General features: G+C 40.4%; 1 protein-coding gene across 3 annotated transcripts in view; it reads right to left on the bottom strand.

Moving 5' to 3' along the window:
• LOC140478526 (erythroferrone-like) overlaps positions 1–25,459 on the bottom strand; it is an 88,215-nt gene that overhangs the window by 8,516 nt on the left and 54,240 nt on the right. For all 3 annotated transcript variants that reach the window (XM_072571783.1, XM_072571784.1, XM_072571785.1), the window contains one exon: positions 22,697–22,775. In XM_072571783.1, the coding sequence (XP_072427884.1) occupies positions 22,697–22,775 (79 nt within the window). The remainder of the gene's footprint in view (positions 1–22,696; positions 22,776–25,459) is intronic.

The raw sequence follows: 25,459 nt of genomic DNA, 5'->3' as shown, positions 1-25,459 counted from the left end.
AGGTTCACTGGCCTAGGGTTATCCCAACTTCCCTTCTTAAACAAGGAAACAACATTTGCTATCCTCCAGTCTTCTGGTATTACTCCTGTCGACAATGAGGGCATAAAGATTGAAGTTAAAGGCTCTTCAATTTCCTTCCTGGCTTCCCAGAGAATCAGAGAATAAATCCCATCTGGCCCTGGGGTTTTATCTAATTTCAGATCTTCCAAAATTGCTAAAACCTCCTCTTTGTCAACCTCGATCCCATATAATCTGTATCTCCATATTCTCACTAACATATCTCCTCTTCAATGTGAATACAGACATTAAGCGCTTCCCCTATGTCCTCAGATTCCACACACAACTTTCCACTACTATCTTTGATTGACCCTAATCTTACTGTAGTCATTATTTTATTCCTGATATATCTCTACAAGGCCTCTCCTTGATCCTATCATTTCCTTGATCCTATCCGTCAAAAACTTCTCATATCCCCTCCTGACTCTTCTTAGCCGTCTCTTTAGATCTTTTCTTGCTAACTTACATCTCTCAAGCCCCCTACCTGAGCCTTCACGCTTCACCCTCACATAAGTCTTCCTCTTCCTATTGACAAAATCTTCAACTTCTTTAGTAAACCATGGCTCCCTCTCTTGACAACTACCTCCCTGCCTGATAGGTATATAATTATCAAGGACCTACAGTAACTGTGTCTTGAGTAAGCTCTACATTTCAAGTGTGTCCATCCCCTGCAGTTTCCTTCCCCATTTGATGCATCCTAAATCTTGCCTAATTGCATAATAATGGCCTTTCCCCCAGTTATACCTCTTTCCCTGTGTTATATACCCATCCCTGCCCATTGCTATTGTAAACATATGGTCACTATAGCCAAAGTGCTCACCTACCTCCAAATCTAACACCTGGCTGGGTTCATTCCCAAAACCAAATTCAATATGGTGTCTCCCTTTGTTGGCCTGTCTACATACTGTGTCAGAAAACTCTCCTGCACACATTGAATAAAAACTGACCCATCTAAACTTGTTGAACTATAATATTCCCAGTCAATATTGGGGAAGTTAAAGTGCCCCATAACAACTACTCTGTTACTCTCGCTCCTATTGAGAATCATCTTTGCTATCCTTTCCTCTACATCCCTGGAACAATTCAGAGGCCTATGGAAAACTGCCAACAGGGTGACCTCTCTTTTCCTGTTTCTAACCTCAGCCCAAACTACCTCAGTGGATGAGTCCTCAAAAGTTTTCTCAGCCGCTGTCATGCTACCCTTGATTAACATCGCCATACGTCCACCCTACCCCATTCCCCCCACACCCCCCAACCCCAGCGCACCTTTTACCAACATCTCTGTTCTTACTGAATCATCGAAATACCAAAATCTGCAACAACCATTCTTGTCCCTCCTCTAGCCATGTCTCTGAAATGGCCACAACATTGAAATCCCAGGTACCAACCTATGCTCCACGTTCACCCACCTTATTCTGGATGCTACTGGCAATGAAGTACACACATTTCAAACCAACATCCTAATTGCTGGTGTCCTCTCATGACCTTGCAAACCTATCCCTGACCTCATTACCCTCAACCTCCTGTACATTGGAACTACAATTCAGGTTCCCATCCCCCTGCTGCATTAGTTTAAACATACCCCCACCCCACCAAAGAGTGTTAGCAAATCTCTCTTCCCCCCCCCCCCAGGCAATTGATACCTTCTGGTTCAAGTGAAGACTGTCCTGTTTGTAGAGGTCCCAACTTCCCCAGAAAGAGCTCCAATTATCCAAGAATCCAAAACCCTCCATCTCTGTCGGCACATGTTCACTCCGCTGTCTCCCTATTCCTCACTTCACAAGCACGTGGCACGGGCTACAAACCAGAGATAACAAATCTGTTTGTTCTAGCTCTAAGCTTCCACCCTAGCTCCCTGAATTTCTGCCTTGGGTAGGAAGAAAGGTGGGGATCTATGTGGACCACGACTTGGGGCCGCTCCCCCGCCCCTCAAGGATCCTAAAAACATGATCAGAGACATCACGAACCCTGGCACCTGGGAGGGAACACACCAATCATGAGTCTCTCTCATTTCCACAAAACCTCCTATCTGTCCCCCCTAACTATGGAGTCCCCAATGACTAAAGCTCTGCTCCTCTTCCCCCTTCGCATCTGAGCAACAGGGACAGACTCTGCACCAGAGACCTGTGCACCATTGCTTACCCCTGGTAAATCGCAACCCCCCCCATCCAATAGTATCCAAAATGGTATACTTGTTGTTGAGGGGAACCCCTACCACAGGAGATCCCTGCACTGCCTGCTGGTTCTCTTTCCTACTCCTGATGGTAATCCATCTATCTTCTTCACGTGGCTATGGAGTAACTACCTCCCTGTAACTCCTCTCAAAAACCCCCTCTCTGCCTCCTGAATGATCCAGCTCCAGTTCCAGTTCCCTAACACGGTTCTTGAGGAGCTGGAGTTGGGTGCACTTCCCACAGATGAAGTCAGCAGGTACACTCGAGGTGACCCTTACCTACTTCATACTGCAGGAGGGGCAATGTCAGTGAAATTGGTATTTAGGCAGAGTTGGAACGACAAACCACTCCTAAACTCAAATGAGGAAAGTTCAACATTGAAAAGATTGCATTCCCATCATGTCTTCATGTTTTGTACAATGCTGCTCAGTTACAAGGCAAGTTATCTTGTGCTATCTAAAGACAGTCCTATCTAATAGTGATGGAATGCAGAAAGGCATCACAGTCTGATCAAATCACAGACCAAAATACTGCGCTGATTGAAATCTCACTTAAATACATTCTACTCTTTCTGTCACACATCATTACAGATATACTGGCAACAAGCAGCCTCAGCAAAGAATAAAGCATAACCTGGGTATATATGACCACTGTCATTTACAAAAAGACTGTACATTACATATACCAGGGCAATGAACATATGGTATTAGTTTTTAAGAATACACATCTTTAAACGATAGCGATTATGTGTAACCTGCGGCTCAGTTAGTAGAGTTGTCACCTCTGAATTAGAACACTGTGGTTTCAACTCCCACTTCACTCCATGACACTGCAATCCTGCTGCTATAAAGTCTGTGTCATATGACTCTGTTCTATAACCACCTGATGAAGGAGCAGCGCTCCGAAAGCTGATGCTTCCAAATAAACCTGTTGGACTATAACCTGGTGTTGTGTAATTTTTAACTTTGTCCACCCCAGGCACCTCTAAGTCAGTGTTAAGTAAAGACTTGATGTTTCAATGCAGTGCTGAGGGAGGTCTGCACTGTTGGAGATGTTGTCTTTTAAGTTGAACATAAAACTGAGACTTGTCTATTTTCTCTAATTCTCTAATTTGACTACCTATTATAGTTTATTTTCCAATTAAAAGTATTTACAAGTCAAAAACTAAAAGACTGAAAATATTTAAAAGTCAATATGTTGTACCTGCAAGATGGGGGGGCTATGGACCTCACTGTGGCTCATAGTGACCACATGTGTGGTAAAGTGTTTGTTGCTTCAGGAACTCTGCCACAGAGTTGCTGAGCTGGAGTCTGGGCTTTGACGATTATGACACATCAGGGAGGGGGAGAGTAATTTGGATGCTGTGCTTCAAGAGGCAGTCACACCCCTTAAGTTAACTACTTCGAATTCAGTCAGCGATCAGCGTCAGAAGGGTGTCGCTATAAATGAGGCAGGTAGAGAAATCCAGGGGAGGCTGAAAGATCTGAAGTTAGATAAATCACATAAACCAGATGGATTATTCTCTAGAGTTCTGAAGGAGATATCTGAAGAGATTGTGAAGGCATTGGTGATCTTTCAGAAATTGCTGGAGTAAGGGAGGATCCCAGGAAAATAGTTAATGTAACACCCCTGTTTAAGAAGGGAGGGAAGCAGAAGACAGGAAACTATAGGCTGGTTAACCTGCCCTCGGTTGTTGGTAAGGTTTTGGAGTCCATACTTAAGGATGAGATTATGGAGTACTTGGAAGTGCAGGGTAAAATAGGATTGACTCAGCATGGCTTCATCAAGGAAAGGTCATGCCTGACAAATCTGTTAGAATTCTTTGAGGAGGTAACAACTAAATTAGACAAAGGAGAACCAGTGGACATGATCTGTTTGGATTTCCAGAAGGTCTTTGTCAAGTTGCTGGACAGAAGGCTGCTAAAGAAGATAATAGCCAATGATGTTAGGGACAAGGATATGATGTCATAGGTAGAGGAATGGCTAACTGGCAGAAGGCAGAAAGTGGGTATAGAGGGATCTTTTTCAGGATGGGCAGCCAGTGACTAGTGAAGTTCTACTGGGGTCAGTGTTGGGACCACAATTATTCACATATTGTTAACAATCTGAATGAAGAAACTGAGGGCATTGGAGTACAGGTGTGTTGAGGAAGCAGGGAGGCTGCAGAAGGACTTGGACAGGCTGGAAGAGTGGGCAAAGTAGTGGTGAGTAGAATATAAGGTGGGAAAATGTGAGGTTATTCACTTTGGCAGGATGAATAGAGGCATCAAATATTTTTTAAACAGGGAAACTAAAGCAGAAGGGGACTTGGCAGTCCTAGTGCAGGATTTTCTTAAAGTTAACATGTGGGTTCAGCTGGCAGTTAGGAAGGCAAATGCAATGTTCGCATTTATTTCCAGAGGGCTAGAATACAAGAGCAGAGATGTACTGCTGAGGCTCTATAAGGCTGTGGTCAGGCTACATTTGGAATGCAGGGCAACCTCAATTATCCGAATGTCGATTATCCAAAGTTCGGATTATCCAAACAAGATCTCAAGGTCCCAGTGCTTGGTTAAACTGTATTATCCGAACATTCGATTATCCAAATATTTGATTACCTGAAGAAAATACTCCCCTCCCGTGTCTTTCGGATAATTGAGGTTACCCTGTATTGTGAGTAGCTTTACGCCCCCGTATCTAAGAAAGAACATGCTGGCATTAGAGAGGAGCTTCCACTAATAGAAGAGACAATGACCTCAGGCACAGTCCCTCAGAGTGAAGGGACAATCCTTTAGAATTGAGATGAGGAGGAATTTCTTCAGCTGTGGTTAATCTGTGGAACTCAATACTACAGAAGGTTCTGGAAACTAAGTCATCGATGGTATTTGAGACAGAGATAGGTTCTTGATTGGTACGGGGATCAAGGGTTATGGGGAGAAGGCAGGAAAATGAGGTTGAGGTCAGCCACATTTAAATGGCAGAGCATACTCAATGGGCCAAATGGCCTACATCTTATAGTCTTCTCAGGTGAATGAAAAAGATGCCGTTATTTTAAAGTACAGCAAGTCAGTTATCTGAAGTTTCTTGGCCAATATTCATCCATGAATCAATAGCACCAAAATAAAATGTTTTATCATTATCATATTGCTGTCTGTGGGTATTTGCTATGTCTGGTTTGGCTGCTACATTCCCAATTATAGAGGTCACTTACACTTCAAAAGAATGTCATTGGGTAAGGAATTCTGGGATGTTATGAGGAGTTCATGAAAGGCAACAAAGAAATGCAGATCCTATTTTAATTTTGAATAATTTGTTTTTTCCCACTTTCTGGCTATCAATAATTAAGGTGTTTTTCTTAACTGAGCCTCTGATCAGATATTCATTAGGTGATGTAAACATCCAACTGGTCTTGGTGCATTGATCTTATGGGTCACCATCTTGTTTGAAATCGGTTGGTTCTCCATCTATATTGGGCTCGGAGTTCGAAGTTCACTCGAGAATATTGGAGCGCAGCCCTGGCCATACTGTGTCAGAGCCTGTGCTGCTGATTCTGAGCTGACTACTGCAAAGTAGGTTTCTGTCTTGAGCCTGTCATTGAGATTCCACAGCCCTCGAGAATTCCAAAGATTCATTATCCTATGAGTGAGGGAATCCCTGTTTATTCCAGTTCCCAAATGCCTCACTCCTTAACCTTGCTTTAAGTTTCCTGGTCCTAGAGTCACAAACCAGGGGAAACATCTGATCTACATTCAGCCTGTCATACCTTGTAAGTATTTTAAAAGCTTCAATCAGATCACCCTTCATTCACTGAAATGAGGGAATATATATCCCGTTTCCTCTATCTCTTCTCGTAAACAACACCACTGTTCCAGGGATTAATCTGGTGAATCTCTAATGTACTTCCTGTGTGGCAAGTATATCTCTCCTTAGATAGCGATACCAAAACTGTACACAGTACTCCAGATGAGGTCTCACTGAGGCTGTATAAAATTATGGGAGTAAAGATAGCTCACTGCAATCAACTCCCCTTGTAATGAATGCCAGCATACCATTTGCCTTCCTAACTGCTTGCTGCCCCTGCTTTTAGTGATTTATGAACAAGGACACCCTCATCTCTTTGGACATTCACACTTCCAAATCTCTCACCACTAAAGAAATATTCTGCTTTTGAATTTGCTTTTCCATCAAAGTAAATAATTTCACATTTATTCACATTACATAGCCTGTTCAAGTCCTCCTGCATCCTCCTCGTAACTTTGGTTTCCATCTGGTTTGGTGTCATCACTAAGTTTGGAAATATTACAAATGGTCCCCACATGCAAACCATTTATGTAAATCTGTTGCCAAAATACTGATCCTTGTGGTACCCAGGGGAACCGCCTGCCATCTTGAGAATGATCTATTTATTTCAATGGTCTGTCTGTTAATCAATATTGGCTATATTCTCCTTAATCCCACAGGTCCCAATTTTATTTACTAACCTCCTTGTGGATCTAAAATGTATATCCTTCTGCAGTACAGAGGAAGAAGCTGATTGGTGAGTCCTGGTATTCTACAATTCAAATTGTAAAAAGTAGTTTTTAAAGTTATGAGATGGTAGGTCAGCATGGGGAAGTGGAAATGCATTCTGTGGTATATAGAGTCATAGAGTCATACAGCATGGAAACACCAAAGAGCTTCAGTCCAACTCGTCCATGCCAACCAAGTTTCCCAAACTAAATTTGTCCCACTTGCCTGAGTTGCCATATCTCTCTAAACATTTCCTATTCGTGTACCTGTCCAAATGTCTGTTAACTGTTGTAATTGTACCTGCATCTATTACTTCTGGCAGTTCATTCCACACACAAACCACCCTCTGTGTGAAAAAGTTGCCCCTCACATCCCTTTTAAATCTTTCATCTTTCACCTTAAATTATGTCCCCTAGTTTTGAACTCCCTCACCCTTGGGTAAGGATTTTTGCTATTCACCTTATCTATGTCCCTCATTATTTCATAAACATCTATAAGGTCACCGCTCAACCTCTTACACTTCATTAAAAAGTCTCAGCCTATCCTCATAACTCAAACTCTCCAGTCCCGGCAACATCCTGATAAATCTATTCTGAACCCTCTCCAGTTTAATAATATCCTTCCTATAACAGGGTGATCAGAACTCCAAAAGTGGCTTCATTAACATCCTGGAGAACTTCAACATGATGCCCCAACTAGAGAGGGCACAGTGGTTAGCAACGCTACGTCACAGCGCCTGGGAGCTGGGTTTAATACCAGCCTCAGGTGACTCTCCGTGTGGAGTTTGCACATTCTCCCCATGTCTGCATGGGTTTCCTCCGCGTGATCCAGTTTCCTCAAACAGTCCAAAGATGAGCAAGTTAGGTGGATTGGCTGAGCTAAATTACCCATAGTGTGCAGAGATGTGCAGGTTAGGTGGATTAGCCATGAAAATTGCAAGGTTAGACATATGTGGTGAGTCTGGATGGGATGCTCTGTGGAGAGTCAGTGTGGACTTGTTGGGTCAAATGGCTGTTCTCACTGTAGAGATTCTACGTACGCCCATACTCAAAGGTCTGGGCTTACTAAATACCTTCTTAACCACCCTGTCTATCTGTGATACAAATTTCAAAGAACTATGTACCTGAACCCTAGGTCTCTCTGATCAAAAACACGATGCAGGACCCTGCCATTAACTGTTTAAGCTTTGCCCTTTTTGTTTTACCAAAATGTAATACCTCACATTTATCCAAATTAAACTCCACCTGCCACTCCTCAGCCCATTGATCCCATTGATCAAGGTACCCATGAAATCATGGACAGAGCATTTCTTCCAGTCAAGCATGTCATGTTACAGCTTTACAAGATTTTGGTCAGGCCATGCTTAGAATATTACATCAATTCTGGTCTCCACATTACACAAAGAATGTGGCAGCTTTGGACAGGGTGCAGAATAGGTTTACCAGAATGCTGCCTGGATTAGAGGGTATGAGTTATACGGAGAGGCTTTCAAAACTCAGGTTGTTCTTTTTTCTGGAGTAGCGGAAGCTGAGGGGAGACTTGATAGAAGCCCATGAAATTATGAGATGCATAGAAAGGGTTGATGGTCAGAATCCCTTTCCCAGAGTTAAAATATCTAATACTAGACAACATGCATTCAAGATGAGAGGGACAAAGTTCAAAGGCGATGTGAGGGACAAGTTTTTTACACATAGTAGTAGGAGTGTGGAACGCACTGCCAGTGGTGATGGTGGGGGCAGATACGATAGGGGTGTTTAAGAGTCTTTTCGATAAGTACATGAATATGCAAGGAATGGAGGGGCATGGACCAAGGCCAGGCAGAATGGATTAGTTTAATTTGGTGTCATATTTGGCACATCATGGGCCTGTTCCTGTGCTGTATTCTTCTATCAATGTTCTATAAGCACATACGCAAAAAATGGAAGAGGAATAGGTAGAACATCAGAGTGGGGGTTTTCGTGGCTCTCAATGTGACTCCAGGACAGTATATTGCTTCCTCAAATGGCTGCAGGACACTTACGTGGGGGAGGTGATCAGTCAGAGGTTGTGACCTAATTTTGATGTCAATAACAGGGGTAGAAATGAGGATAAGATCCTGAAAGCAGATTTCAGCGAGGTAAGTAGGTGATTGGAATGCAGGACCTCTAAAGCAGGATTACTCCCAGTCATTGGTGCTAGTGTGCATAGGAACAGGAGAATTGGGCGACGGAACATATGGCTGGGGCATCTGATTTCTCAGGCATTGTGACCAGTTCTGGGAAAGATGGGACCTGTACACCTGAACAGGATCAGGATAAATTTCACTGCAGGGAAATTTGCTAGTGCTGTTGGGGAGGGTTAAATTGGTAGGGTGATAGGAACCTGGAGAACATCCCGAGCAGGGAACAGGAGGCAGAAATTTAGCGAGTAGTTCTAAAAAAATTGAAGAAGCAGAGGTTAAAAAGTGAACAGCACAGGAATTTGGCAGCATTAAGTGAAAGGAATATAGCAAATAAAGCTGATAAGCTGAGGGCCCAGATAGACATATAATTTTCTGAGGCACAAGTGAGTTCTGCAGATTCTAGAGGTTAAAGACAAGATTAGAATCAATAAACCTGACCTAGAGTCACATTGACAGGAATGATGCAGAACTATTGCCCGAAACGTTGATTTTCCTGCTCCTCGGATGTTGCCTGACCTGCTATGCTTTTCTAACGCCACTCTAATCTTGATATAATTACCTGAGATTGTTGCTATAATGGAAATTTGGCTTAAAGTGGAACAAAGAATGGCAGCTCAACATTCCTAGATATAGAATTTTCAAACAGGATAGAGAAAGAGATTAAAGCAAATAGCATTTTTGGTTAAAGAATCACTTATAGTTGTGAGGCGAGGTGATACTAAATGAAACATCAAATGACGCCTGATGGGTTGTGCTCAGAAACAAAGGATAGGGGCAGCCATGTTGCTAGGCTTGTTGTATAGATCCACAAATAGTGGCAGATTATTAATGGAGCAAATATTTAGATTAATTTCTGAGTGCAAAGACAATAGGACATTAATAGTTGAGAATTTCAACTAACCAGTATTAACTGAAATGCAGTGTGTAAGGCCCAGAGGGCAAAAAATTCTTGAACTGCTTTCAAGAGAATTTTTTTTAACCAGCACATAACATGCCCAAGAGCGATTCTAATATTAGTCTTAGGATTCAAAGCTGGGCGGGTGGATGAAGTTGTGATGGGTGATTATTTTTGGAGTTAGTGATCATAATACGTTTAGACTTAGAATCAGTGTGAAAAGGGACAAAAGTAAAACAGGAGTAAAAGTCATACATTGGGGGAAAATACAGTTTATAATGCTGAAAGATGACCTGGAAAAAGTAGACTGATTAAAGCTACTGGAAGGAAGGTCAGTGGCAAATCACTGGGAAGCATTCAAATATGAGATTCTATGGGCACAGTGTAGATATGTGCCCACATTGTAATAGGATGGTACTGTCAAATCTAAAGCATACTGGGTAAACTGGAGTAAGAAAATAGAGTTTGTGACAACCTGAAAGAAATAATATTTTTTTGGAAGCTTAGAAGGGTTTAGAAAGTACAAGGGGTGATATGAGAAAGGAAAATACGAAAGTAAAGGGAGGATACAAAATTGTATTGGCTCGTAATGTTATGGGATGTCAGTACATTGAGAGCAAGAGGATGAATAAGGAAAGGGGAAAGCCTATCAGAGCAGCATGTGGTAACCTGTGTGTGAGTATGGAGAAGATGTGGTCAGGGTTTTTAATGAATACCTTACCTCTGACTTCACAAAGGAGATGGAAGATGCAGACTTCCCATGGTTCTACATGTAGCACTGGTTTTTGTTTGTTTATGCTATGAGTGACATCCTGAAAAAACTTCAATGTGTTTATCAAACATGATTTCCTTTTCATAAATCCCAAAGTTGACTCTGCCCAACTTTCCCATTCTTTCGAAATTTTTAGTTATCACAGCCTTAAAATAATGAGATTCTAACATTTTCCCAACTAATGCCAAGAATTACAAGTCAGTAATTCTTCACTCTCTCTCTCTTTCTCTATTCATAAATAGTGAAGTAACATTAAGTACGTTCCAGTCAGCAGGAACGATTCAAGAATCTATAGAATTATGAAAGGTAACCAGCAACTACTGCTCTCGGAGATTTATCAATGTTTAATTCAGCTCATTCCTAAAGTACAGTCTCTTCTTACTAATAATCTTTATTTTAGGACTTCAGGAACATTGGTCTTCTAGTATTTCAGGGGGATGTTCTGTATCTTGTATCTTTCTCCTTGAAGATAGACACAAAGTAACTGTTTAGTTTCTTTATCATTTCCCTGTTCTCCACTATAAAGTGCTCAGTTCCCATCTGTAATAGGTTCCTATTTTATCCTTGTTAATCTTTTTTTCTTTCACACGTCAATTGAAGCTTTTATAGCCCTTCTTTACATTCTTCATTAGCTTGCATCCACATTCTCTTTTCCCTTTCTCCTCAATCTCATTGCTCTCTTTTGCTGGGTCCTAAATTTCTGCCATTCCTTGGGCTTTATGGAGTAAGTCGGCCAAATGCATTCAATGGAATACAGCTTTATCTAAGTACTTACCTAACGCAGAATTTCGCGAGAGAGGGAATTCAGCACAGTGAGGAAAGAGCTGTTGTTTTAGCCTTTTTTACAGAACAAGGAGTGTGAGCTAGAGTGGGAGACCTGAGAGCTGTGGTCCAAAAGGAAGAGTTAGATAGATGGTTTGTAATGAGTTTTAAGAATCTTTTCCCCTCTAAACTGCAACAATATTTTAAATTCAGACCAAGAAAGCATAAGTACTAAGAAATGTAAGCAGCTAAAACACAATCAGAACAGAGCAGCAGGACAGCATAGAAAGCAAGTAATGAGGGAAGACGGCATTTGCACACTCTCTCTGTGTCTGCCTGGGTTTCCTCCGGGTGCTCCAGTTTCCTCCCACAGTCCAAAGATGTGCAGGTCAGGTGAATTGGCCATGAGAAATTGCCCATAGTGTTTGGTGCATTAGCCAGAGGGAAATGGGTCTGGGTGGGTTACTCTTCAGAGGGTCGGTGTGGACTGGTTGGGCTGCTTCCACACTGTAGGGAATCTCATCTCATCTAATCTCATCTAATCTAATCTCATCTACATTAATGACAAGGGAATAATTAGAATTTAGAATGAACAGCTTGAAGATGGTTTGAAATAAATTGGAAGGCAATTCTATTAAAAGTGAGTTAAAATGTCTACATAGCAACAGACATAGTGACTACAATGAAACAGGAAATCTGGAGGTAATCATGCATTGGGAGGAACTGGATTTAGTACTGATTATTGGGATGTGCCCAATGAAAATTCAGAGCTGGGAATTAAACAGTGCAGAGTGTGATATATTTAGAAAATATAGAGATAGCTAAAGTCTCTGTATTTATTCAGGAAAAATCATGGCAATTGAAAATGGTAATGCAGCAAGTCGAAAATAGTATTCATATAGAGAAAGATAAAAGATAGGGACAGAACAATCACGATATTAGGTGAAGATTACAAAGCACGTAATAGTGGAAGGAAGGTTGTGTAAGAATTATGCAGACACACAGGAGAATTTAGTAAAAAGAATAATAATCAAGTGTGTTTTTTTTACATATTCATTGGTGAAATGTGACTGTCGCTGGCTGAGCCGGCATCTGTTCTCTGTTGGGAAGTTGATGTTGAGCTGCTTCCTTGAAGTGTTGCAGTCTGTGTTCTCTGGGTGAACCCACATTGTTACTAGGAAGTGAGTTACAACATTTTGACCCAGTGACAGTGAAGAAACACCTATATTGTTGCGAGTCAGGATGGTAAGTGGTTTGGAAGGATCCTTGTGGGTAGCTGTGTTCCGATGTATCTTCTGCCCTTGTCCATTCAGGTAGTCCTGTTATGGGTTTCAACTGCCCTGGTATTAACTGGGCATTTAAAGGGGATAAGTTAATGCGTTCCTATTATATGTATGGGACTCTTTCCTAACCCAATAGGTGAACAAAAAACAACAAATGTATATTCAGTATTAAATCAAGTAATGGGGAAAGAACTACAGCAGACAAAACAAAAAGGTAGAGAAACATCTAGGCAATATATTTGTGGAACAATACTAAATTCCACAAATTTAGTATTGTGGAAGGAGATAGGATTAATAAGACATCTCATAGTTTAGGATCCTCTCCTGGATAGTGATCGCAACAAGATTGAAGATCCAGTTGAGTTTGAGGGGAGCCACTTGGGTCTCAAGTCATTGTCTTCAACTTATGTAAAGGCAATTACTGAGGAATGAAGAAGGGATTGTTTGAGCAGGTTGGGAAAAGAGAGAGAGGGGAAGGTCAATGGAGATATGGTGGCAGGCATTTAAACAAACATTTCATAATGCTCAGAAAAGTTTACTCATCAAAAAGAATGAGAAGGATGAACCATCCATGGTTAAGAAAGACAATCAAGGTGAGTATCCAATCTAAAACTACTACATAGACAGCAGCACACAATTGCGAACCAGAAGATTGGAATTTGTTTTAGGAACTAGTTGTGGATGACAAAATTGACAATGAAAGTAAATTGGCAAGAAATGCAAGAACAAATAGCAAGAGCACATAAAAAGGGAATAGCTAAAATGTGTGTGGAATCTTTGGAGAATGCAACTGGGGAATTAAAAGTAGGGAGCAGGGAAATGGCAGATAACTTAAATCAATATTTTGCATCAGTTTTCACGATGGAGGACACTCAACATTCCAAAGATAACAGGTAAGAAAGGTATTAGCCGGGGGAAGATCTTGTAACAGTTCCTGTTGTGAGGAATTTGACAAATTAATGGAACTAAAGGCAGACAAGTCACTAAGACCTGATAGCCTCCATCAGAGATGGTGAAGGTATTGTTTGAGAAATTTTTGAATGTGTTGGATTCTCAATGGGTTCCAGTGGATAGAAACCCACTGATGTGGTGACTCTTCTCAAGAAGGGAGAGCAGGAAATTATAGGCCAGTTAGCCTAATATCTGTAACTGGGAAAATGCTAGGGTCCATTATTAAGGAAGAAATAGCAGGACATATAGAAAGCTTAACTCAGTCAAACAGAGTCAAAATGAAAAGGAATTCATCTTTGACAAATTTGCTGGAGCTCCTTGAGGATGTAACAAGTAGAGTGATTAAGGACAATCAGTAGATGTAGCACATTTGGCATTCCAGAAGGCATTTAATAAGGTGCCACATAAAATGTTATTGCACAAAGCAAGAGCTCATGGTATTAGGGGTAATGCATTTGTGTGAATTAAGGATTGGTTCACTTACTGAACCCAGAGAGTTTGGATTAGTGTGTGTTTTTCAGGTTGGCAAGACATAATTGGTGGAAGTGCCACAAGGATCAGTTGAAGGGCCTCAATTACTTACTACCTATATTAATGATTTGGAGGTGGTGACAAAGGGTAATATATCTAAACTTGTTAATGAGATAAAATAAATGGGAAAGCATGTGTGATGCACACATAAGGAAACTGCAGGGGATGTAGATCGAATGGGCAAAGACTTGGCAGATGGAGTTTGGTATAGAAAAGTGTGAGAAAGAATCAAAATTCAAACTATTATTTAAGTGGAGAGTGCTGTGCAGAAGGATTTGGATATTCTTGAGCATGAAACACAATATATTAGCATGCTGGTGCAGCAAGTGATTAAGAAGGCAAATGGAATTTTGGCTTTTATTGTGAGGGGGTTGAAGTTCAAAAATAGACATGCACTGTTACAACTGTACAGGGTGTTGGTGAGGCTGCACCTGGAGTACTATGCACAGTTTTGGTCCCATAGATAGGAAAGGATATATTATCATTACAGGAAGATGAAAAGAGATTTAGCAGACTGATCCTGGGATGAAAAAGTTGGTTTAGTGAGAAAAGCTAATGATTAGAACTTTATTCATTAGAGTTTACAAGAATGAGGGGTAATTGTATTGAAGTATACAAGGTTCTGTGTATACTTGACAGGTTCAACATGAAGAAGGTATTTATACATGTAGTAGAATCTTGAATTGGGGACATAGTTACAGAATAATGGGACATACATTTAAAACTGAAATGCAAAGGAATGTCCTCTATCAGAGGGAAGTAAATATGTGAAATAACTCAGAGTTATGGAAACTAAACCACTGAAACTATTTAAAGACAAGGTAGGTAGATTTTGAAATATTGGGGAATTGAGTTGGTATAACAGAGGAGTTGAGACCTGGAGAAGATTAGCCAGGATTGTGTTTAATGGCAGGGTAGGCTTGAGGGGGTACATGACTTACTCCGGGCTTCTTTTTTCTGATATTCTTAAAGCCCTGGTCCAGGTGGATTGAATTCACAGATTTTGGAAGAACCTCAGCAAGAGGTGGCAGCGGCATTATTACACATAGCTGATAATTAGATAGAAAAGGCTGTAACACCAGAGAGGCTGACACCTAATGTTCATTCCTACATTTAAGAAGTGGACAGAAATTTCGTAAGGAATTATGGGTCAGTCAGTATAATGTGAATGGCAGGAAAACTTGTGGCATTCCTATTAATAGACGGCTTCAAGATAGGAAATTGAAAGTGGGAGTTAAATCAAGAAGTATTCCACAGGGGTCAGTGCTGAGACCATCACTATTGATTACTTACATTAACAATATGACCTTTGGAATCAAAAACACAATTTATCGGTTTACAGATGACACCAAATTGAAGGCATTGTCAATATGTCACAGGGCTGCAACAATATAACCTTGCAGGACGGATTAATGATTGGCAACTGAATTTTGACACAGAGATAAATAAGGTAATACATTTTGGTAGGAAGAATAGGGAGGATACATTTTATTTGGAGATTACAAGGTGCGGGGAATAGGAACAAAGGAATTTTGGAGAACAAATATATTCATAATTAAAAGATTTTTCACAGCTAGCAACTCCTTTAAACAAAGCAAACCAAGTCCCCTTCTATGTTTAGAGGGATTGAATTGAAAAGTAATGAAGTAATAGAAGTGAAGTAAATCTGTATTCCAACTTAGATTAGGTCCCACTTAGAGTATTGCATGCAGTTCTGATTGATTTATTATAAAAAGGAAACAGTGGCACTGGAGAGTGTACAAAGAAGATTTGCAAATATGATACTTTTTTTTCTCTTTTCTCTTGTAACAAAAGGTTGAGGGATGACCTCACATAGGTATTTATAATTCTGAAGGTTTTTGATAGACTGGATATGGAGAAAGTTTTCCCGCTTCGGAGGAAGAGCATAACTAATAGTCATCAATAGTTACCAAGAAATTTAACAGGGAATTCAGAAGAAGCCTTCTTATCCCGAGCATAATGAGAATGTGGAATTCATGAAGGCAGCCGCCATCTTGAAATCAAGTGCTGTATCAGATTCCACAACCTTCCTAGTCAGTGACAAGCAGCCGATTTTGCATGTATTAACATTGATTTACTACTTTTCCTCATCTTATTTGTACGTGGTGGATATCCAAACAGTGCATTTTGGCAGTTACTCTTAGACCAAGAGTCATGATTGTTGACTATATATCTATCTATCGGATGTGTAACTTCATGGACCTAGAATTTGGGGCACTCGTTTGCCAAGTATTTTCTGAAGGTCAAGGTCCAGAATCCTGGAAGGGTAGCAGAAGACCATTTGCCATATATTGACAACCAAGTGCATGGTAAGCAGAAGGAGCAGATGGCCAGCAATACAGTAAAGGCATCATAAAACACAGGCTTTATGCTAAATTACTAAATGCCAAACTATAGAATGACAAATCCATTCCTAAGACACATTATTGAAAAACAATACATCACAGTGGATCCAAGGAAAGCTAAAGCCAATCATTAATTTCTGGCATAAATTGCATCTCTTGGGTATGTGAATTAAGTGTAAAAGTTTATCACCCATTTAGCCAGTCTTTTACAATCCGTAAGAAAGCTGTGCAAAATGGAAACAATAATATTGGAGTCAGGAATGGTCAACAGATTTTTGAATTGACTAAACAGAAGTTGCTGTCTATTGATGTCTCAGTATGTTACAGTTCAGGCTTATTCACGAAAGTATCTGCAGGTACGTTGTTCACAGGAATAGGATCAGTCCTTCTTTCAAGTGCAAACTGATGAAATACAAAAAACAGTCTATTTTATTGAGAAGTTTGTTGGAGACTGAAGAGAGGTACACACTATAGAGAAGGAAGTATCAGCAATTACCATGGGGATATAAAAGCTTTGCAGGCTATCTCATAGGAACTGTATTTCTAGATCAAGTTAGGCAACGAGCCTTTCGTGAAATTATTGGTATTGAAAGAAATCTCAAAGATGCCTTTAATTATACAAAGATTCAAGTTTAGGATGATGACATGTGTATTGGAATAGTGTATGTTCCAGGCAAGGCAGAAGTACCACGGCAGCAGTGAATTGAGCAGATGGTGTGGACCTACTTCTTGTAGTTGAAGTATAGTTTTATTATACAGCAATATCCAAAACTTTACCAGCAAAAGACAACAAAGTCAGACAATTCTGAGCAGTTCCAAAATCTGACAAAGGAGTGTACAAACATCAGACACTGGAGAGACTTCTTCAGCCAGAGAATAGTGGATCTATGGAATTCATTGCCACAGAAGGATGTGGAGGCCAGGTCATTGAGAACATTTAAGACTGAGATAAATATGTTCTTGAGTATCAAAAGGTACAGGGAGGAAGCAAGAGGATGGGATTGAGAAACTTATCAGCCATGATTGAAAGATGGAGCAGATTCGATGGGCGAATGGCTTAATTTCTGCTCTTATGTCTTATGGTCTTATCTCTGTCTGTAAGGGTGGTTGAAATATAATCCAACAGATCAAGTGCTGTAAAGATGTCAAAAGTAGAAAAGCACAACAATTTATGAAAGTTTTTTTTTTACCATAGTCGATGCAAAGAGAAATTCTACAGAAACTCAACAGAGATCATCCATGTTGTAAAAGTACAGAGCAAGAGCATGACAATCAGTGTGGTGACCAAGCATTTGGAAAGACATGCAGGGTTAAACCTTTAGATTCATATGTGTGGGACACTGCCTAGAATGAGTGGACCTCAGCATTTTAACCAGCAACACAGGATTTGGAATCAACATGAATACCATTCATTACTCAGGAAGAGACCTTGACCTTGTATCGCATGGAGCTAGTAATGCTTTCTTTATCTGTTTAAAATGAACAGCTATCTGCTCTTTCCAGGTGAGTTCCACTAAAGACTTCAGAACCACTTTTTCAGCCAATCTATGGATCAGACACAGACAAAAGCAAAAGTCATCAAACAGGCAGTGTTTGTCTCCTGTTCCAGTTTAAAGTTCACCTGAGAACAAGCCTCCTAGCTATTCAACGACAATAAACCTCACAACTTGCTATAAGCTCTTCACTTTACAAGATCCTCACATCAACTTCAACTCAGCGAATTCAAAAGAACATAGGCCTGCTTTGTGGGAGACTGGAGATTCATAATCAGAGACTATGATGACTGTAATCTGTAGAAATACATTATTTTTTTGTCTGCAATCAATCTTTATGTGCATGGGTGTGTGAGTGAGACTGAGATTGTATGCCATTGCATTTACTTAGGGGTGGCTGAGAGGAGTGAACTTCCTTTTACTTCTAAACTCACAAAAGCTCGCTGGTAAATAGTTTAACGGGAGTACACACACAGAACATTCTGATCATGGGCAGCAAGAAAAGTCATACATTTTGTCTGTTGCAGGTGCTCCGTGGCAATTAAAAGCTTATTCTGTGGGTTTTGAATGCTGGCCGGGTCTGGAGGTGTGTGGGCAATGCCAGATAATGAAACAAACTTTCATTCGTACAGCAGACAATCTCCGTATCATTATGGACGGCACTCTTGTACTTTATACATCAAAACTTTTCCCTGTACTCCTGTATCCTTGTGCTTGAGTAGACATGACAATAAAATCTAATTCTAATAATATCTATACCAGCTGATGACACAAATGTGAAATTGGGAATTGTGAAGAGAACGCAGAGAGAATTATAAGGTCATCAAGAGGTCATGAGAGCATCAGGAATCAAGTCAAATAACATTGAAAATGTTTGAGAGATTCAGAGGCCTTGTATTTTGGATACAAATAGCCAGGGTGTAAGGCCAGGCTACCTAGCAACACAGATGGTAACCACAGCAAACACAACTAGTTCTAACAGTGTTTCTTTTGCCTTTTAAAATTGCATCAGAAAGAGGATTAAGTTTTCAGCATGACATCGAGCATAGCTGCCAGAAGCTGGCTGCAGAGATAAGAAATGAAACAAAGAATCTTCACATCTCCACTTATAATTCCAGTGCATAAATCTATGTGCCGACCATGTTACTATTTATACAGGTGCATGTGCATGTAATTGTGTTTATTTGTGCGTTATGGATATGTATAAGTGTATACATGTACATCAATATATTGAGTAAAATATTCTAGCACCAAAGAAGCTCTTCAACTGAACTAGTCAATGATTGAGTTTAAACTTTGCATAATTCACCTCCCACATTACTTCATCTCTCCATGTTTTTCTAATCTTTTCTCCCTTATGCTTTCATCTAGCTTCCTTTTGAATGCAATAATTTGTGCTGTTGACCTTTTAACTTATTGCTTTATTTTTCGACTTTTCACCTAAGATTTGTACCAAGGTACCTTGTACCTGAGATGACGCCATGAATGGCGCTATTGTAAACTTTTCACTGTACTCCTGCATCCCTGTACTTGAGAACACGTAGCAATAAATACATAATCCTAATAATTCTAATGATATCTATACCCGCTGACAACACAAAAGTGATATTGGGAGTTGTGAGGAGAATGGACAAAGAATTCAAGGTGATTTCGACAAGTTGGAAGGGTGAGCCTACATGTGGCAAAGATAGCACAATGTGAATACACTTTTATACACTTTGTGAAAACTAGAAAGGCAGAGTGTTGCCTAAGTGATGATATATTGGGAAGTTTGGATATACAAAAGGATTTGGATGCGTTTGTACACCCATCAATGAAAATAGACAGGCAGATGCAGCAAGCAATTAGGAAAGTATATTAGCCTTCATTGCAAGAGGATTTGAGTTCAGAGGTGGAGATGTCTTACTGTAGCTTTACAGAACCTTGATGAGACACCACCTGGAGTATCATGTGCAGATGTGGTCTCCCTATCTAAGAAAGGATACACTTGCCACAGAGGGAGTGCAGTTGATGTTCACTAGGCTGATACCAGAGATGACAGGACTGTCCAATGAGAAGAGAATAGTTCGAGTGGGCCTGTATTCACTGGAGTTCATAAGGACCCTGAGGCAATCTAATTGAAACATATGAAATTTTAAAATGTTTAGACACACTTGCTTCAGGAAGGATCTTTTCCCTGGTTGGGGAGACAAAACCTTAGGATATTGGGTAAAGCTGACATGAGAAAACATTTCTTCACTTAAATGGTTATGGGCCTGTAGAATTCGGTAAGTGGTGAAGACCAGGAAACAGAAACATAAATTTTTAGATTTTGAGGGCAGTAAAGGGGTATGGGGAGCAAGTGGGAATATGGTACTGAGAAATGAATCAGCCACAATCTTATTGAATGGCACACCAGGCTCGAAGGCCCAAATAGCCTCTCCTGCCACTAATATTCTCCTCAATGATCTCACAAATATCACATCCTAGCCACTACTGAGTAAATAATTTTCTCCTGAAGTGCTGGTTGGATTTATTAGTGATTAGCCCTATATTTATCTCTCTTAGTTTTGGTTTTCTGCAGTGGAAGTATCTTTTCTACATCTATGCTATCAAGTCCTTTCACAATTCTAAAGACCTCTATTCAGTCATCTCCAAACTTCTACTTCCTAAACAGAAAAGTCCAGTCCGTTCAACTTCATTAAATAAATTTAAGCTCTGCAATCACTTTGTAAAGTTTTTTTTGCACCTCTGTATTCCTTTTAATAATATGCAGCCCAAAACTCAGTGTTGTGCTTGAAGGGTAGTCTAAACAAGTTTGATTTAACTTTAACATAACTTCTCTACTTTTCATTTTCACTTCTTTAGAAATTAACCCAATGCTGTGTTTACTTTTTTGGGGTGCTTGTTAACATGTGCTGAAACTCTTGATGATTTGTGAATCTTGTTTCATTTGCTCCATGACATGTCATAATTTGTAGGAAATATAAGTGGCCTTCCTTTTCCTCTCACCAATACATAACGTCACCATCCTATCTATATTCAGCTGTCATTGATGGGCCTATACCAGAAGTTTGTTCACATTTTTTGTATCTTATCAAAGTCCTCTAAGTCAAATGTGCTCAATAATCGGACATTGTGTAAAATAATTGATCTACGTCTCATTCCCAAGTCAAGGCCATTTATAATAGTGGTGAACAGCAATGGTCCCAGCACAAATTCCTATAGGATAACACTTCTCAGCTTCTGTCTGAGCAGCTGCCTTTAACATTACCCATCTCCTCTTAACACCACCCATCTCCTCCTGCGGCCTTTGCTTTCTCTTTCTGGTTGTTACGGTATGGTGTTTGTTTGAATGTATGTTCTTATATACATGTGTATATAGGAATGTACTTAATTTTTTGTCTATCTATATATAATAACGTGCACATGGATTCTTCTGAGAATATATGTGTAAGTAACTATGCAGAGCACAGCCAAGAGTAAATGGGCAGGACCAGCATTGAAGTAAATCAGAAGGCAGTGAGAAGGTTTTATAGAGTCCATATATTGGAAAATTAAGGAATATGAGGGCAATGGATATTTCTGTGTTTCAGGGAAGCAATACTTTAGAGTGGGACAGTGCAGTGAGGCTTGATTACACCTGCAAGAAGCCAGTTTGGAGGAAGATTATCAGAAATTTAGGATTTTAGTGGAACAATAGAGGAGAAGTGACAAGAAATATTGGGCCAACAATAAAAGAGGGAAAGACAAGACAGGTTGAGATTGAAAGCAAGGTGAAGGTTCAAGGTAAGTCTGCAGTCATCTATTACTTGATTCAGTAGAACAGAGAGGATCAGGGAGAGGATCAGATTGAAACAGGGAGGAGATCGGAGTGAGGACATCAAAATGAAGATTAGTTTGAATTGAAGAGATAATCAGAATGGAGAAGTGATTGGAGTGGGGTGAGATCAGAGTGGGACAATATTGGAGAGAGCTCTAGGAGATCAGGGAAAGGTTATTGAGAGAGGCAGAGGAGAACAGAAGGTGTGAAAGTAGGATAGGGTATTGGAGAGGGGGAGATTGGGTGGAAACTGAGGAGGTGGAGATTGGGGAAGTGGAGAGTTAGAGAAGTGAGATGAGGAATGGGGCGATTAGGGAGGTCAAGATTTTGGATGGGAAGATTGGGAGGATGGAGAGTGGTGAAATACAGATTAGGAGAGGTGGTTAGAACACTCCTACTTCTTCATAGTCAAATAAGATCATTTTGTTTTTTCCCTTGCAGCCACTTTCAGTTCCTTGAAGGATCTTTATTTTGTCAGCTTTGTGCCTGAAAGCTGTCTCCAACAGAAACCATTCTGCACTTAGGCACAACATCATTTTAGGAAGGGGCCTGAGATGTGCATTCTTATACTCGTTTCGATTGGAAGGCGTGGAATAATGACAGTCTGCCCATTCCTGGGATAAAGTAATGCAAATACACCACACACCACACTGGGCCTTCCACACATTGTTTATGCCAGTTAAATTTCTAAGGCAGAAACTGAGTCTGAATTCCTCGCTGTTTACCTTGTATGTGCTATTACAATGCAGGAACTGAAAGCGAGATGCATAATCTCCTTCAAATACCAAACAGGATTCAATAGTTCCCTATTACCGTCAGTGAATTGTACTGACGTGGGAGTTGATGTTAGGATATATATACAAGCTACATATACCCATCAGGAATAATTGTCCAGTGTGTAGTATGTGTGACACAAGCTGGGAGAATGTTTTGCTCCTCATGTAATGAAAAACACTCTTACCTGCAGATAGAGGGCACCACTGACAAACATGGTAAATAGATGACTGTTGCTATCCAGACCATAAACTGTTTCCAGTGAGCTGTGGGGAATGAAGAGAGTGTTCTAGTTATTTATCATGATTAATTTTAAACAGTTACTTCAGCCTATTCCTCATTCTGTTCAGAAATAGCTCAGTCAAGAGAGCGTTAGACTGAAGATCTAAAGGTCTGTGTGGAGTTTGCACATTCTCTATCGAGTCTGCATGGGTTTCCTCCGGGTGCTCCGGTTTCCTCCCACAGTCCAAAGTTGTGTAGGTCAGGTGAATTGGCCATGCTAACTTTCCCGTAGTGTTAGGTGTGTTAGTCAGAGGGAAATGGGTCTGGGTGGGTTACTCTTCCGAGGGTCGGTATGGACTGGTTGGGCCGAAGGGCCTGATCCACACTGCAGGGAATCAATTTGAGTCAAATCGACTTCCTCCAATTTGCCCTCCTGTGAGCTATTAGGGTGAGTGCTATTGTATATACTCTTCTGCTCCATGTACCCCAGTCCTGCCTTCTGCACTGCAACTGGCAAAATTCCTTGTAGTGACTGGCTGTTTAACAGCAATCTATAACTCACATTACAGAAGGAGAGCATTTTCCCATTGCCGATATGCCAACACTCGCCCTTTAACTCTAATCCTTTTCCCTGCATTCTTTCCAATTCTTCCTGCTCCATCTTTATAAACCTCAGAGTAAAATCTATCAAACATTCTCTTTGTTTCTTTCTGGAACTATAAACTTCCTCACTTTCTGTTTGCAACGGGAGAACATTATGCCTTATGCAGTCTGTACAGGAGCTAGTACTAAAATGCACACAACTTATCCAATAAGAGACAGTAGTGAATCCTGTCTATTTACTCCATTTGCACTGTATGGTTTACAGTTGTGAGACACGATCTCTGTGTAGTAATACTATATTTATTTTTAATGTTTACAATAATGTAATGAATTTGTTTCATAGTAGAAAAGCAAATTATAACTACAACAAAATAATATTTGGCTCTAATATGGTGTATAATTTTAATATAACAATGTGGTTATAATGTATTCTTGTATTCTTGAAATATAGCCAGGCTATAAATTGTGTCTTAAAATCGTGCACCCCACAACCACCTGATGAAGGAGCGGCGCTCCGAAAGCTAGTGCTTCCATTTAAACCTGTTGGACTATAACCTGGTGTTGTGTGATTTGTAACTTTGTACACCCCAGTCCAACACCGGCATCTCCAATTCATGACTACCTATGAATGGTTGCAATACTGAATGCTGTACAGAAACATTGTAGATCTGCAATGTCGCAACAGTGGCAGGGTTATATAACAGTAACATTGTCTGTATTATAACAACATTGTATGATTGTAATTCCCCACTAAACCTCTACTTTTTCTCCTCCTTTAACATCCGTAAAAATATCTTTCCGACCAAACCTTTTTTCCAAAAGTTATTGTGTTGTTTCCTTATATGGCTTGGTATCAAATGTTATTTAACCCCTGTTAGCTCTGTTTACCCGATTAAATGGATTTTTGAAATACAAGCTATTGTTGCAGCGTTCTGGTTGTGGTCCTGAACTCACAACTCAAATGGTGTGTCCAAGTCACAGTAAGGTGAGAGGTGATATTTGCAAGCTGTACAGACCCAGACTGTATTGTCAGCCATAACCTGGATATCAGAGGGTGTGCTGTATATACAAAGAAATATGTTTTAATTAGCATTAGACAAGAGTCTGTTTCACAACTCATTCTTTCCCTTTCGGTTGTTGCTGCTTGTCCAGACAGAACAACATCGATGGTGTGCATCAGGGACAAGAGCTGCAAAAGACTGCAGGACCAATTGCTGCCAGTGAAAGAGGCTCTGTTTTTACACTCAGACAGGACTGAGCTTTGTTTGAATTTTTGTTGCAGACAGTGAACGGATGAGAGGAAGATACAGAGATTATAATCTGTCCACAGTAACTGCAGATCCTGTAAATAGATCTCATTCAAATAATTTAAGCACAGGCGCAGGGAATGTGGGTTGCTCTTCCTGCCAGCTTCAGAAAAGCTGCTGTAAGACAGAACATTTCTCACTCTTTCTGTAAATACCATGTGCAGTCAGGTAAGCAAAATCAGGGCTGGCGGGGCTGAAATTCTTTGTTTCATCTCATCCAGTTTGTGCATTAATCCCTCTCAAATCGGGCACAACACAGATTAAGCAGCACTAAGACAAATATACGTTCACGCTGCCTTTTCCAGCACTATCACATCAACAGCAGCATCAACTCGATTCAGAGTAAAACACAAGACAGGTTGGATACAGACTAAAGCTCTGAAGGCAAAGCAAACACATTATTGCTAAGTAAGGGTATCGCTATACTATCCCATTAAATAGAGTCATACAGTCATAGAGATGTACAGCACGGAAACAGACCCTTTGGTTCAACCCGTCCATGCCGACCAGATATCCCAACCCAGTCTAGTCCCTCCTGCCAGCACCCGGCCCATATTCCTCCAAACCCTTTCTATTCAAATACACATCCAGATGCCTTTTAAATGTTGCAATTGTACCAGACTCCACCACTTCCTCTGGTAACTCTTTCCATACACATACTACCCTCTGAGTGAAAATGTTGCCTCTTAGGTCTCTTGTATATCTTTCCCCTCTCACCCTAAACCTATGCCGTCTAGTTCTGCACTCCCCCACCCCAGGGAAAAGACTTTGTCTATTTATCCTATCCATGACCATCATGATTTTATAAATCACTATAA

This window comes from Chiloscyllium punctatum, chromosome 6, assembly GCF_047496795.1.
Source record: "Chiloscyllium punctatum isolate Juve2018m chromosome 6, sChiPun1.3, whole genome shotgun sequence".
Lineage (NCBI taxonomy): Eukaryota > Metazoa > Chordata > Chondrichthyes > Orectolobiformes > Hemiscylliidae > Chiloscyllium > Chiloscyllium punctatum.
Note: the sequence above shows the minus strand (reverse complement) of the source record. Positions and strands in the feature narration are given on the sequence as shown.